The 17670-nt window shown below is 35.1% G+C and overlaps 1 protein-coding gene across 1 annotated transcript in view; it reads left to right on the top strand.

Moving 5' to 3' along the window:
- The window catches only part of LOC145669127 (inactive pancreatic lipase-related protein 1-like), a 265962-nt gene that overhangs the window by 44715 nt on the left and 203577 nt on the right, over window positions 1-17670 (top strand). Inside the window, exon 4 of the mRNA XM_081737472.1 lies at window positions 13305-13433. Within this exon, the coding sequence (XP_081593598.1) occupies window positions 13305-13433 (129 nt within the window). The remainder of the gene's footprint in view (window positions 1-13304; window positions 13434-17670) is intronic.

Genomic DNA, 17670 nt, shown 5'->3' with positions numbered 1-17670 from the left:
TTGCCATGATAATGAATGCACTACAAAACCATTACCATACTTTGAAAACTGTAATGTCACATTATGTTTAAAAGCGTTTCGTGAAATACCACGAAGGTAGAGAAAAATAAACTTGAATCAAATTCAAACACGTGTAACAAACTAGCACAGGTAGATCGAAATTACAAAATTGCAATTACCTGTGCTTTAAACATAACTGTTGGATGTTCTAAATACTGGTATTTGTATGTTCTGTTTAGTTGTGTGCCACATATCCTATTTTGTATAATTTTCGGAAATAAACGTTAATTGAAACCACACACACACACATTATATATATATATATATATATATATATATATATATATATATATATATATATATATATATATATATATATATATATATATATAAAATCAGGAAGACTTCGTGCTCGGATAGACCGGCCGTGATCACTCAATGCCTTGAGGCACTTAGCGATAAAAATTTCAATTGCTTCACTAAAACAATAGAATGCAATTAGTTAAAAATATGTCCTCTCTAGTATATCAGAAAGGACCAGCGTCCTATTTATAGGACAGGGCGTAAGTCATATCTGATGCACAGGAAAAATCATGTTATATTTTCATGATACTTACGCAATAAAAACTAAATTAGCTTCATAAAGTGAAAGAAATCAGAAAAATCATAATTTGGTTCCAAATGGGTCCAACAAGCCAGCCTTTATACTGAGTTTAATTCCTACGCCAATTAAGTTCACGTTAAGGTTATTTAATTGAAAACACGTTTTTCTTGTAATTCAATTTAAAAGAACAACAATATTGTCAAATATATTAAGTTTAAACCCTACTCAAAACTGTCAATATTAAATTTAGTCGTAAATGTTCACAGAAACTCCATTCGTCAGACACATTCAACAACGAGCGAAAAAGATCCATTATATGCACATAAGTTTGTAGTCGAAGACATGCAGAATTTCAACTCCGTCAGGTCCTTACGATTTTCCCCGTATGAAGACACACAACCCCGCTGCTTACACGTAACAGGGAGCGGGAAGGCGTAGTGATGGGCAGTGGGAATATTCCCGTTGGGAAGGAAAATAAAAAATGGGAATATTCCCGGGATTTTTCCCTGGATATAAATTCCCGGGAAGGAATTTATTTCCATTTCTTTAGTTCACCTTCCAAATTATAAGAATCATGTGTCTAATTACTTTATTTTAATTTATTATTATTTACTTCTAGGTTTTAAATAATTTGGAGATTTAAAAAATAAAATTGTTGATAGTACTTTATATAACTAATCTATATATATAAAAGAGAACGTACAAATCCTTTGTTAGCTCATCACGCTAATACGGCTGAACCAATTTCTTTCATTTTTGGGGGGTTATTAAGATTTGGACCCTAGATGGTTTTTATCATATCACTTTAATTTTCAATTACCAGTGTCTTGAGATAATTGACCATTCAAGTGTCCATAACGTAGAAATCCTTTGTTAGCTCATCATAGCTAAATCTAACCGTATTTATATGCAACCCACATGACCGTGTCACTCGGCGGGTTAACATAAATGACAGGCGATATAATGTTAACATTTACTGCAATCTTCTATGGTTTTTATCATATCACTTGAAAGCGAAAAAGTAAAAATTATCTAAGTAACAAAGTTTATTGCGTTCCGGGGTGACCCCCGCGAAGCGGGGTGAACGCTGCTAGTAATATTATATTTTAAGTTCCATTTCCATTTGCACTAGAAAGCAGCAAAGTACTAATTTACAAATGATGAAAAGGAAACATTTTGTAAAGTAATATAGAAATTATGTAGAAATAGAGATGAAGTACGATCAATATACCCCAAACCACCGTTAGTAATAGACGTCGGTCTGTCTCCTGTCTCTGACTCGAATTTCTGAAAAGATGCTCGTTTTTCTCTTACATGTGAATTAGCGCATGAAATTTCGACAAATAGGTAGGAAGAAAGGTCGTGTGTGGCAATGTTACGTGCTAAATTAAAAAACTAGGTCAGTGTCTTGCATAATATTGTGAACGTAAATATGTGTGCGCAAATGTGTATTCTAAGACATGGTGAGACATGTGTCTTCTAACAGTTACCCAACTTAATTTGTTTATAACGTTTAAAATTTAATATGTTTATAATATCAATACTAAAGTCAAGTTTAGAAAATCTACTTACATATAAATTTAAACTGTTTAGCTGTGTAAAAGTATGTGTACTTACTATACCATTTTTTCCACATACTTACTTGCATAGAACTGTAAGTAAATATACATTTATGCGTACTCTCTAAATATAATAAAATATCAATATAATAACATAATACCGTTCAGAATATACATTTTGAAGAATCCCCTGGAAATAACAGTAATAATATACCGTGATAAGAAACTAATTTGCCTTTGAAATCGTAATATAATAATAAAATTCACTTTTCTTTGTGTTTCTGCATAAATTCCCGGAATATTCCCATTTTTGGGAATCTTCCCGGGAATTTTCCCAGGGAATATTCCTGAAAAATATCTTTCCAGGAATTTACGCATCACTAGGAAGGCGTCGTTTCTCACACGTGCTGGCCCTCCGTGACACCGGACGTGTCCCGGTGCGCCCTTCGAAACATCACAGTATAAATAAAGGTACAAGTTTTTAGTAATAAATTCTTACACTTTTATTGGTAAAGAACCCGTGAAAGGTACAGTGCACCCTTTACATAAGGCGCCCTACGAAACATCATATTATAGATAAGTGGTTCTAGTTATCCTGTGTACCAGGTTTCTTTAATAAATTCAATTAATGACTATTAATAAAGAACCTGTGAAGGATGTTAGGCGCTCTTTACATAAGATGCCCTGCGAAATATCACATTATATTTTTCTAAAATTTTATTCTTCTGTATTTCTGTTTTTTTATTATAAATTCATACAGTTGTTATTGGCAGAAAACATTTAAAGAGCATAATCACTTACAAAAATATTATGAAGTTATGTAGCTATGTAACGAAACAATGTGATACATCAATACAGTTCGGATAGTCAAACGTATGATGCATTCATGAAATTGACACTAGTGTCTAATTTACGATTTACATGACATCGAAGCTTTCACAGTCTTAATATGCATCCATATGTCCAGAATATTGATTGTTCCTATGTGTTTTAAAGCAGTGTTCAGATAATCAGTACCTACTGTATTTCTAAAATATAGCTATATTAATTTCCGTGAAATGTCTTCCTGTCACCACGTCACGCCCTCAGGTTGTAGATCGCGAAGGCCTCTAGATTTAGAGGTTAGCTGCGAACATACTTGAGTAAGCAGTCGCGGACAGACGACAAGGGGTAGTCCTCCAGCTTGGAGATTTGGTATGGGGCTAGCAATCTCATCCTGTAAAAAGAGGCTTGTTCAGATATATTCGCAGAATCCTCGGATCAGAACTGATAACTTGGCACGAACTCAGCAAAGTAAAATTGACATGAGATTTGGAACATGGAATATTAGAAGTCTCTATAGGAAAGGCGCGTTAAAATTGAAACGAATGTATTTAGAAATAGGGGATTTACGTAGTGGGATATCAGGAAGTTAGACGAGAAGGAAATGAAGAAATCAAGTCAGGAAATTTTACGTCCTTTTACGGGGTACAAATTAAAAATTACCAACTAGGAACAGGACTTTTCGTTCACAAAGGAATAATATGAGCAATTACATGGGTTGAATTTGTTAATGATAGATTTTCTTTTGCTTTTCTTAAGGGTCGGTGATGCACATGCCCCAACAGAAAAGAAGGATGACTATATAAAAATACAGTTTTTACGAAAGAATGGAACGGGTATTTGATCATCTCCCGCGATACCATACGAAAATTCCGCAATAGGCGGTTTGAATACGAAGGTAGGACGAGAGGGTATTTTCAAATCGATTATAAAAAATAAATGTCTGCATAAGAAAGGTTGTGGCAACGGCGTTAGACTCGTAAACTTTCCAGCATAAAGAAACCTTATTCCACATCGCGACATTCATAAATATACTTGGACATCATCAGACGGAAAAACACATAATCAAACTGATCACGCTTTAGTAGACAGAAGAAAACAGTCTAGCACAACTGATGTTCGGTCGTTTAGAGGATCTGATTGTGATAATGATTACACCTGGTAACGGCGATAATAAGAGATAGACTCGTTGAATAAAGGAAATATTCAATATCTGAAAACGGAGTTGTCTAATTTAAATAAATTAAAGGAGAGTTAGGTGAGGAGGGAGCCAGATTGAATTGTGGAATAGATTCTCGGTTTTAGAAGGTTCGGAGGGCACTAGTGTTCAGGATACTTGGTTGAAATGACAGAACTCATTAAAATTTCAGCAAACAAATATTGGGGCACGCAGAAATACGTAGGAATAAACCATGGTTCAACCAGGAATGCACTAAAGTAGCAGAGAAGAGAAAACAGAAGAAACAGCGTTGGCTACAAAATCCGAACGAAATAACCACATAAAATTTCATTGTCATCTGACGGAAAACTTCCAAAACTTTTAAAACAAAGAAACGCGAGTTTTGAAAGATAAAATAACTTGAAGATAATAGTAAAAACCAAAACATTCTGGACATGTATAAATGCAGCAACGAACTTAAGAAAGGCTATCAGCGTCGTGCTTATACATTAAAGAAAGCCAATGAACAGTTCTCACTGATCAGAATAGCATATTAAATAGATGGAAAGATTTCTTTGACGATTTAACTAACAAATTCTGGCTGAGTTAGTTCTAGCTGGAGGCGAAAAATAAATAGAACAAGATACACAAACTCATTCTCCTTATCTGGAACAAGGAGGATTTACCACATGAGTGAAAAGAATCAATCATGTCCCAGTTCAGAAGAAAAGCAACAAAACTGATTATAATAATTGTTGAGACATTTCTCTTCTGTCAAAATCAAATAAATCCTCTTAAACATTCCATTAGCAAGATTGACTCCATACGCAGATGAATTTAGTGGAGATTATCAAAGGGGATGTAGGTAAAATCGATCAACTATCGACCAGATATTTACTATTCGACTAATACTTGAAAAGAAATGGGAATACAATATCCTGTCATAGACTATGGTAGGAGGGAAACATTGTATATGCTTACAGAATTTGGAATACCGATAAAAGTAGATGAATTAAGATATGTTAAATGAATCCCAAAGTAAAGTCCGGGCAGTAAAATTTTTGTCTACGAGGTTTCATGTCGAGAATGGCCTGAAACAAGGAGATGCGTTGTCACCATTATTAATTAACTTTTTTCTGGAGAACACTTTAAGGAAAATCAAAACATCATTCAGATCCTGGAGCTGAATTGTATTTACCAGGTTATGGCGTACGCTGATGATGTAAAATTAATAGGGGATGATAGAACAATAGAAAGGAATGCATAAATCTTAATTAACGCTTGCAGGGATATGGGGTTAGAAATAAATGCAGAGAAAACTAAATACACGAAAGTTTGTCGGGATCGTAATACTGTATTTTATGGATGCATTAAAATACTAAATAATATTTACTTTCGACAAAGTGGATACCTTTACATATCTGGGATCATTATTAACAGACCAAAACTATAATCACTAAGAAATTTGATGTCAATTTAAAGCAGGGATTTCGTGTTATTATTCAGTTAAAAATCTTTGGTTGTGGCAAATTCTGTTGGGGAATTTGTAGCTTAAAATACAAAACGATTATCATGCTTGTTGTGCTGTATGGTTGCGAAAAATGTTCAGTGACTCTGAGGGAAACTCGTAGACTGAAAGTATTTGTAAACAAGATTCTTAGACCAATATTCGGACTCCAAGAGGAACGGGAATGGAGAATGGCGGAAACTTCATAACGAGGAAGTGCATAATTTGTATGTTTACCAAACTTTATTAGGGTCATCAAGTCTAGGAGGCTCAAATGCGCAGGTCATGTAGCCAGAGTGGAAGAAATTAGAAACGCTTTCGAAGTTCTAACTGGAAATCTAAATAGGAAAACGACAATTAGGAAGACCGAGGCGCAGATGGGATGACAATATTAAAATGGTTCTCGCTGAGATTGAAATATAAAGTAGAAACTAGGTACAATTGGCTAAGGACAGAAATCAATGGAGAGCTTTTGTAAACACGGCACTCAACCTTCTATGTCCATAGGCCATAGAGCTATATTAAGTTGTTGGTATATTTAGCTTCTCTTTATTTGAGAGAAGTGTTATTACAGGAACTAAAAAGTTTTTCTCTAGTAAACAGGATTTCGATTCGATGTTTCCACAAATTAGCTATTTACGTTAATACTAAAACAATTTCGTGATGATTTTGATATAAAATGGCACCCATACTATCTTTCGTCAGTCTGTCTGTCTGTCTGTCTCTCTCTCTCTACACATATATATACCACATTTGTATTTAGAAGATTTTATTCTGCTATTTTAAAACCCACTGTGCCTTCTTCCAATATACTCTTGCAGTTTGTAATAAATACACATTTTTGGGTAGAAAAATAAATTTTAGGTATTTACCGGATATGTACCCAATTTTTATTTACCTACCCAGGCCCATTCAGGCCCGTGCTGGGATACTAATGAGGGCGGTCGACAAGTGTACTGAAAGGACGCCCATACTAACTGGAGTATACGTATATATATATATATATATATATATATATATATATATATATATATATATATATATATATATATATATATACAAAAACAGCAAGAACGTTTATGATCATATATATATAATGATTCCAAGCGATGATATATAATGATCCTGTAATTCCAAGCGATCTTCTGCTTACCATTGTCAAAATCATCATCATAGTTATCATTTCATTATTGACAGGTGACATGTTGCAACTGAGAACCTTACAAGTTCCACAATCTGCACCTAACTTACTCGTTTCCACATCCGATTTTTCTATTTTGATACTATCCATGAATTGTGTCCTCCTTCGCTCTCTTCCTCTCTTCCCTGCCAACTTAAACTCTAATATGTCCCTCATGCTACATTTCCGTTTTAGCCAATATCCCATTCAGTTTTTCTTTCTCTTTTAAATAATTTTAAAAAATGGTTCTTTTTTCGCGCAGAATTTCTAAAATCCTCCCATTCGTTTCTCTTTTACCTGGCTATTTCTCTCCATTCTTCTCGACCCATATTTCTAAAGGTCCCATTCAATTTCCATTACTTTAGAGTAATGTCTGTTTATCTGTCCTATATAATACAGTACTCCACACGAAGCATTTTATGAATCTTTTTTATACTCTTTATTCAAGTTCCATGAAAATAGACCGTTCCTTTATGTCACGTTTACCCTTAATATCATCACTAATAATACCACTCACGTATGAAAAACTAGCCACCTGTTCTATTTTCTCCCCTCGTACTTCTATATTTGAGACGAATTGCTTAGTTCAAGACATCATGCGTTTTGTATTTCTAACATTTTTGTACCATATTGCTAACAGTCCTTCAAGTTTTGTAATATAATATTGATTACCGTATCAGATTAAGGAACAAGTGTCATATCATGTACAATCCTTATACGCCTTATCATTCAATTCCATGCCAAAATAACATCTTTGTTATGTAATGTGTTTTTCATTATCTCTTCTAAACAAATATTAAACAATGTTGGCGAGAGGCAACTTCCCTACAGAATTCCCCTTGCAATTGCTCTGTTCTTTGTATTTCCCTCCGATATTCTAACCTTTACTTGTTGGGACCTATAGAAGTTTATAACGAGCCTTCTATCTTTCTATCCAAACCGAATTTCCAACTATAAGTACAAGTGTACGCGGTCAAAGGTCCTTCCTAGATCTATAAATACAACATGTTTTCCATTTTTCTATAAATATTTTACTTATTACCTTTAATAGTACAATTGTATGTCTTATGCCCTTACTTCTGCTAAACCCGAACTGTTTCTCCTCAACTCTTTCATTTGTTCTTGTATATAATCTTCTGTTCAGTGTTGTGAGCACACTATTTGGAGCAGGACTAATAGTAATATAGTCTCACATCTCTCTCGGTTTCAGTTCTTAGGCAAATATATCATGACCGTCTTCAGGATATATTTTGGATATATTCAGGATATATTTCAGTAGCATCAGCCCTTTCTTATCCTTGCTTTCAACATCTTTTATTTATTTTCTTGATATGTTATCTATTCTTTTTGTCTTTCCTTTCTTATCTCATGTATATCTTTCCAAATTCAACCTGAAGAATACAATTTATTTTATCATTTTCTACTTCAGCCTCTAGGTCCAGTGTTTTATTCGTACTCTCATACAGGTTCTCAACATATTCTTGATATTTTTCTAAGACCACTCCTCACACTGAATATATTCGCATCTTTCGATATTTTCTACAGTCATTGAAATACACTCCATGTTTCATGCGAAGTTCCGTCGATTTCAGTTCCTTGCGCATTCTCTTGTGTTTTTCGATTCTTTGTAATTCTTCTATATCCTATTTTCTTTTGTAAAACTCTTTCATTGCTCTTTCTGTTTCCTTTTGTAACTCGTTGTTTAGCTTGGTGTACACCGTATTGCGCTTTCCTGCATCAACCCGATTCCACACCAACCTTTCCCTCATTTTCTGCAATATCTATTCTGTAAACTATGGTTTCCTTCAAGTTTTGTTTTCGCTCTAACCTACTACTTCTTCTGCAAGCTACTGTATGTATAGTTTGTTATGCTACATACGCCTATTCTTTGCTCATTTGTTTAGTATGTATAGTTTATTATGCTACATACGCCTATTCTTTGCTCATTTGTTTAGTTTTCTTAAATCATTATACGAAAAGACGTCTTATTTCATCGTTTTACAACTTTTCATTTTTCTACTTTTTTTGCCTAGTTTCCTTCTGGGCATATTTATTTACCTGCCAGCACAAGGTTGTGATGAGAGAAAATTCCAGCCCCAGGAAGGGTCTTTCCTTCAAGCTAGTCCGTATACATGTTCTGAATTAGATGATAGTCTATTTGATGTTCTTGGCCATCTGGTCGGAATTTTCTTTAGTGCTGGTAGAAATATTATACTACTGTGCTTACAAATGCTTACAAATGCAAGTGCTTACAAATATTATACTACTGAATTCTGTTGATCAGTTCCTCTCCCATTTAACATTTTCACCCAAACGATTCTTGCCTTCAACAGTACCGCCCGTCCATCTTCCACAGATGCATGTAAATTCTTGAATTACAATTACGTGTTTACCCATCTTCTCCTTCTATATAATTTCTTCTTTTTTCTTAAAATTTTCCTCTACTTCTTTCAGGCGCTTGTAAAAGTTCTACATTCGTCACTCCTCAATTCTCCATTAGCTACCCAGTTGACTTTAAAAAAATCTACGAAGTATAGATTAGTTTGTTTAGTTTCTTATTTAAAATTTCTAATTTACCACCCTTTAACATATCACCAACTTTTACTTTTGCTTGTCGTCCCACAGTCCATCCCAAACAAACCTTTTCATAGATCTGAATAGGCGATATTTCACAATTGCAACTAAATTTTGAAATGGGAAAGACCGTCGTACATATATTGTCTCGGATCTAGGAAAAACAGAGTGGCGATTTCCCGTGGTCTTCTACCCTACAGGCGTTTAAGTCATTCTGACAATGCCTGAGGCTGAGTCCAAGTTGCCATGTCAATCACTATGATTTCCGCCAACTTGACTACTTGAGAACTGTTAGTTCCTTTCAGAACACCATATCTTTCTCGAGTCAATTCGGTGGGATGACCTTTCTCGTAGTGATACATAAAGGTGAACAAAGAAAGTTCTGTAGTTTTCTCACCCACCACCTTCGAACATCGATATGTCACCTAAGACGTACCTGCAAAAACAAACATAAACCCTCATCAGCATCGACGACTTTCTGCGAACGTTCTGGAAGGCCATGAATTCCATCAGGGGTAGATCTTGTTTGGCCGTGAAGTGAAGAAGGTATCAACTGCATTTTGCACCTCTACTAAAGATTTGAACTTGCGTCTTCTAAGGTGATTGTCCAAAGAATTGCAACACGGGATAATCGGAAATGAAATTTTTGCGGAGTATGGTGGATGCAATAGCGTTTCCTATCCAACGCGTAGAATGTAGTCCCGGGTCACCCTAGCAAGTTCGGGCTTAGCGTCGTCCTGTAACACGAGGACCCCATTGCGATTCAGAAGCGCCAGATCCAGAGTTTTTAGATTTTCTTGAACATGGCTCAATTGCTGACATTACATAGTTATATTGATGCTCTGACCTACTGGTAGGAGTCCCCGATGCATGATGCAGCGAGCAGTCCACCAAACAAACAGGAGGACCTCCCTCTGGTGCAGTGCTGGTTTTGGCTGTTTCGGAACCGGTTCATGGGATGCTAACCAATGACGACGGAACCGTTCAATTTCATACAGGAACCACTTCTCATCACATGTCAACACCCTGTCTAGAAATGGCCATTTCTTTAGACAAGACAGGAAAGAAACACACGTGTCTGCTCGCGTTGCCTTCTGGATGGGAGTCAAATCATATGGGACACATCAACCCAAATTGAAGTGCTTTCCAAGTTGATGGAGGTGCGGCCGAGTGGCTTCTTCACTCACACTGAATTGTAGTCCCAGTTCCACACATGTCTGGCTACTGTTCGCCTCAATTGCTAACTGAAGATTTTCTTTTCGTACATGTGTTTGTCTTCTGGCAGTACATGCTGCGTCTTCGAGAGTTTCGTCACCGCCCTCAAATTTATTAAACCACCGCTGTACTTTCCGCATAATTAGGATACCCTCACAAAAGGCCTGACATATCCCCCCAGCTTGAACTCGTAGAGCATACACACCCTTATGACACTCCATGGAGGTCCGATGTTCAGTCTTTCCTTTCGCAAATCAACGGTGTAACTGAATTGCCACAACCAGGTAGCATGTTGGATATACCTACATCAGCAACGACCTTCACCTTATCTCGATTCGCATTGAACTCACGGTGTGAGGGACAATTGAACACAGACCTTCAGAAAAAGCAACAAACTTCTCATTGTTCCTTTATAGCTCTAAATTTGTCAGGATGCTGGATACATTCAAAGGGTATGTATCCAAACCGAATTCTTTAGGCCAAATACCTAAGTAGTTATTTATGGTTGTGGGCAGAGATCAGAATGAAACGGCTGCTTTTTCATATTTTTCAATGGCTTTATTATTTAGGAAAATATTGTGACAATGGTAATTCATTATGTAATTGCTGTCAGAGTTAGAATTTAAAAAGAATTGCAGTCTCGGTTAATTTTCAAGTTGTATCTTTGTTGACAGAACACATAGAAACTAACTGATTTTTCTACTATCAACATTAATTTACAGCATGAGGTTTTGCGAAGACATTATCTTCTTCATACCACCATTGAAGAAAACATGGAAGGAAAGCGAGAAGTGGGGAGAAAAAGAACACAACTGATCGATTACTTGAAAATTAGAAAGAAATATTGCGAGTTTTATGGAGGGAGCTGAAAATGGAGAAACGTGAAAGAAACATTTCGAGTCCCAAATTGAAAATTAAGAAGAAGAAAAAAGAGAAACCTCATTAATCCCAAGACCTGCCAATAGGCATAATACTTAATAATAATGACGTTTTAAGACACAAGACTTATAGTGTGTACCCATACGAGTTCCGCGGAGGATAAAGTCTGATTCCATAGATACAGAAATGACATAAGAAAGGAAAATGTCCAAAATACGAAGATGGTTAATATGTTGAAACAATTCAACTTAAAAGTGTTTTCATTATGACTTTCTCGAAATTGGAAGGGAGATGCAAATACACTTATGCATCATATAATCCATCATATTATTTCAATGTCTGAGGAATTATTCCATTCGAAGAACACTTCATTATGGGATTTTCTAAAAATTTGCAGGAATATATAAATACACTTTTAACATTATTTCAGTACCTCAGGCATCATCAAGCCATTCAACACAAAGAACACCGATCTGGGAATTTGATGATATTAAATATCTGAACCAATCTGTAACTATCTGAATTACCTAGATAATGTGTTGGATTGATTTTTTTACTTATACTCGTACGTTTGATCTTAAGAAATCTTTTCTGCTCAGCAATGTGTCTTATTTATAGTATATACGAGTTAGGTTCTGACGAATAATTTATGTAATAACTCCTTCAAAATATAATATCAATCTGCGGTCAAGACAGGACATAATTTATTGCAAAATGATACATAAAATATTGAAGTCTGTAAATTGTATTCTAATGTGGAGGATCATAAAATTGTAAAATTCATTGGATGGTAAACATATGTGTGCGGCTCAGGCGAAAGTAATGGTATGTCACATTTCTAACTTTTATTTCTGGTGAAATTGAGTTATTAGTCCGAGTAGGTTGAGATTGACCATAGAACAGTATGTAGGTAGATTTATTTCAGGAATGTGCCTGGAGATAGCAGGAGATGCTTTATTCAAATATATCATTCCATTGGGCATTTTACGTCTTATTTTCTAGTTTATTCGAAAATTAGAAAGTATGATACACCATCATTTTCCCCACACCATCATTTATATGTATGCAATTCAAAGAGCATTTTATAAAAGAAATAATACAGTAGTTTTTATACAGATGTAAATTTCAATAAAATTTCGACTATCCGGCCAGGTTCCAAAAACGAAAAAGATAAAAACTGTAATAAAATGAGAATTTTCTTGAAGAATCTACTGGACTCCTAACGCCTACCATAGAGACGCGCTTTGAAGAAGAGATACAGTCATATATCAAAGAGTTTTATTCTTAGACTTCAGCTGTTTTATATAATACTTTTTAATGTGCTTACAATGAATAACATATATTTATAAAGTACTGTTCTGTACTAACACCTTTAAATCTTTCAATAAATGTGTGTTTTAGTGGCATGAGTAGGACAGAAAATGTGTAATTATACAAACCCGGCCTATCCATATTTTCTATTACCTAGCTTGCCATTTCACCACATTATAGTAGGTTGTCTGAGACTACTGTTTCATAAATTTAAAAAATGCAGGTTATATGTAAACTTTCTGTTTTATATATTCTTTTATAAAAAAAACGGATATACTGTGTATGACGTTGCATCATGGTATGAATGTAAAGTATACAAACCCATAAATATGTTAATTACACTAGTAATTATAATTTTAGAATTAATACATAACTGCAGAATTACATAGAGATTTACTGTAAACAAAATACCAGCAGTACAATTTACATATCATACAACTAAATTCGTAATACAATCAAGAAATCGAGAAGTAACTAACTAACACTATTTTCAGGTTGAATTGAAACCAAGTCGCCAATATCTTAGAAATGTAAATTGGTCACTGCCGCTGAAGTTCCTAGTTCAAGGTTACGTAGGAAGAGCAGGAGAGGGGTTCAAACAGATGGTGGAAAACCAGTTTAATGTAAGTACTGCCTTTTATTTGCATAATTAAATTAATTAAAATTAAAAAGAATTAAAACTATCAAATCTCGGTTCAACGTACATTAAGATGCTATGTTCCAGTAGAATCACAAATTTATGTATACTTTGCTGTGTATTGGAATTCATGCTGCCAAGAATCCTATCTACCATTGAGTTCATTTTAATTGATAGTTTAATGATGAAGTAAGGAGTGAGAGTATTTGTTCCTATTAGGATAAGGGATAGGTGTAGATGAATCCTAGATATTAAATATTAAATTAACATTTTTGCAAAAGATAGGAGGATAAAAAATAATAATATAACTAGAAATTAGCACTATTAGAAATACAACGGGCTTGGGCTAACCTAATGGCAAGCATCACTTACTTTGAAATTGAGTTATTAATTGGAATGGGTTGGAATTGAAGCATGGAAGAGTATGTAGGTAGTTTAACTTCGTAAATGTGTCTACAGATGCCAGGATAAACTTATTTGGCATGTGTCGTTTCATTACATTGCGTGGGTGTTCATCCTTTTTTCCAGTTTACTCAAAACTTGGAAAATATGACATACTATTATGTTTGCCCGAGTTGCTCACATATAACTGGAAAGGGATACGGACAAAATCTCGCGGCCGAAACATAGCCACCCAAAATCTCGCCGGCCAAAACCTCGCGGGACAAAATCTCGCCGGGCCAAAACCTCGCCGCCTAAAACCTCGCGTGGCCAAAACCTCGCCGCCCAAAACCTCGCGGGACAAAATCTCGCCGGGCCAAAACCTCGCGTTGCCAAAACCTCGCCGCCCAAAATCTCGCCGGGGCAAAACCTTGCCACCCAAAACATCGCGTGGCCAAAACCTCGCCGCGAATGAAACTTTTCTTTAAAATTTACCCAACGAGTTTCTTAATATGAAATTCCACATTACAAATAATAGTAATAATATACAAAACATCGTGTGCGCGGGCTTTCTCGGGTTATTCCAGTTTCCTCCCACTTTCTTTATTCGATCATTTCCTTCATCCTGGTCATCTACGTCTCCTTTAACCTACAGGACATAATCAAGGGACGTCGTAAAAACTCATATATTATTCATACTTTCATAAATATTATTAGATTTTTGTTAAAATTTTAAGTTTTTGGATGTTCCAAAGTTCACAAAACTAACCCCGTTAGTTGTCATTACTTTCCTTATGCAGACTTTATTTCCCTATAAAAAGTTTAAAAACATCCTGTCGCCCTACCTTAACATTGAAATCCTCTAATACAGAAATAGAATTTTCATATGGTATCGCGGACTTGGACAAATACCCGTGATACTTCTTCTGAAAAAGCGTCTTTTATACCGAAATCCGTATCATCTGTTGGAACATTTACATTTTGGTCAGGCGAGATTTAGGGTATGGCGATATTTTGGGGCGCGAGGTTTTGGCAAGGCGAGGTTTTGGCCAGGCGAGATTTTGGCCGGCGAGGGTTTGGGAGGCGAGTTTTTGACCAGGCGAGGTTTTGGTCCGTGAGGTTCTGGCCGCGAGGATTTGTACCCAAACCAACTGGAAAAGCAAAAAGCAAAAGTATCGGTGCCCGTAAAAGAATTGTTTCAATCTCACGAACGAAAGTGAGAGTACCGTCACATAAGAGGTCGTTATATGTCAAACCCTGATTAAAATGCTTAGACAGTCCTGAAAGTCTTCTGAGGTCTGAGTATACACATCAACCTACAAAAAATAGGCGAATACAGAGTCGGATAATATAGTTTTCACAATGGCAGTTACTGTCACACAGTAAATAGCAAAACATGACATTACAGTGTAAAGTACGATACCACGCTAGAATCTTCGGGAAAACTGCACTAATTACTAATACACAGTGAGTGTTTTTAGCACGACGTCATAATGAATATTGTCGTGGGTCTAATAGCTCTAGCTTTGTAAAGGGAAGATGCTGAGGTTGTCTGAATTAGAACCCATATGGACCCTATAATAACTGAGAAGCCTGTAATGGCTACTGGCAAACGGTGGTTCATTCGCTTCTACCGAAGGCTTACCGAATCACTAATATATACAGCTGTAATAGCCAACTGAATGCCAAGATGATGAAAATGTCGAATTTTCCAAGCAGAGAAGGGACTTACGATTTAGAGATACAATCATAGTCTATCTAGGCGTGACCTAGACTAGGATACAATCTCTGTAGAACACTATGAGTAGTACTTCGGGTCGGTGGGATATTAGTAGTAGGAAATTCACAGATCGGAGAAAGTAGTACTTAATAATAACTGTGCTGTGCCAATGTTAATCGATGATCAACAGTCAAAACAAGGAACTGAGGTACAAGTATGGATGAACAAGGCAAATTTATTAGCCGCAGAAGTATGTTCATTGAACTTTATGTTCTCTCTTTTTCGATCAGTATATAACACGAGTTAATGCAATTTTAGGATGACGAGTAATATCAGAATATCTGGAGATGCAAAAAATAAACATATCATCAATATACAGCTCATCACAAACAGGGGAGGCGATAAACAAGATAGCTCTCTTGATTGCTATAACAAACATTGTGATGCTTAGAACTTTGTTCTCTGGATTATCGAATTACCAAGTATAATTACAATCCACACGCATGTTGAAATTACGTTTATTCAGCAATTTGCTATGAATTTGTTCATGTGACCACTAGTAAACCAAGAATAAAGTTTGCAACGCACCCGTAAAGGTTATGGACAGTAAAAAATAAACAATCAAAACTCAATCTTTCTCGATAGAGCGCTTTGGGCAAAGGTCATCCAAAACAATTAATGCACAATTAGTTCAGCTCAAACCTATTTAAAACTCTTACCTTGTAAATACCAAATCAGCAACACTCTTCCTCAGTGAATGGCATAAGAACATTATTAACCAAATAAGTCAATAGAAAAAAGCAGACATACGTATGCATAACAGAAACTAACAATAACACAACAATCCTTTTCAATTATGACAACTTTATTATAAAAATAATAAACAACAATAAAGATATATTTTAAAAATCATTCAAAAATATTATTTTTAAATAGCATGCATATGGGAAAAATAGCCAACCGACTAGAATCTTATATGCAAATCTGTTTGAATAACATAATCATAATATCAATTATTTTGTCATAATAACAACTATTTCTTTTTTATTCTAAAGAAATTGGAAAGCTAGAAGATACTCCTATAATTCCAAATCTAAGTAGGAAAGTAACAATATAATATTAAATAATTCAAACAATATTATTACCAATTCCTTTTGGGAGGATGTCCTACATTTGCCTTAAGCTCCAGATAAATCATATTTTACAACTTCATTGCTAATTACACAATTATGATTACTTATTTCAAGTTAATTTCAACTGTTAAGTCGTCCACTCATATATTGAGCGACCTTGTATCATTCCCGCCACACAACTATACGTGTATAAGAGAACAAGTGTAAATGTAATATTTTTAATTTAGTATTTAAATAATATTCCCAACTCCAATGTAATCCTCTTTTCCTTCGATAGCTGAAATCAAGCATTAGGAATCTGAGCATCAATTTAATGGGTAATTTGGTCAATGTACTACGATTTTAATTAAACGACAGGCATTAACGATCGTTATCAAAATATTAGGAATAAATCTACGAGAAAACCACACAGCTAGAAGAAAATTTTCCATAAACATAGGCAATTTCACATACATAAAATTGTTATAATGCTTACCTTTTTAGAAATATCGGTTAATTATCTTACCCAACTGCTATCTTGGACTGTATCTGAGTAGAAAAAGTACTATGATTGACTTTAGCAACCAAGACTATCCAAATTCTAATTCTCCAAAATATCTCACACAACTCGTTTCCATCGGACAACTACGTCGCATTACGAGCGATTATGCTGAGCATAACACAAAAATATAAAGTGGAGGAATCAAATTTACTTCGATTAATAGCAAAGAACCTAAGAGTTAAATAAAATACTATTAATATAATTAATTTGATAACTTTATTTCTTCCGGGAATTGAATGGAATCATATAGCCAAGAGAAAACTCTTCATTTCCGCCGAAAACACAGATGCCTCGAATAGATAAATAACACGAAGGAAAACGAATGATTGGAATTAAGAATAATACAACACTCATTAATGAAAGCAAGTGAAATCTTTTTTAAAAAACATAAAAGGAATGACGAGGGTTTTTAAAATGTTTTATTCTGTTTCTCTTATCTTCTAAAATT

Source organism: Thermobia domestica, chromosome 13 (assembly GCF_964235325.1).
Source record: "Thermobia domestica chromosome 13, izTheDome1.hap1.1, whole genome shotgun sequence".
In the NCBI taxonomy this organism is placed as follows: Eukaryota; Metazoa; Arthropoda; class Insecta; order Zygentoma; family Lepismatidae; genus Thermobia; species Thermobia domestica.
The sequence above is the reverse complement of the archived record's forward strand: the minus strand, read 5'-3'. Positions and strand labels throughout refer to the sequence as shown.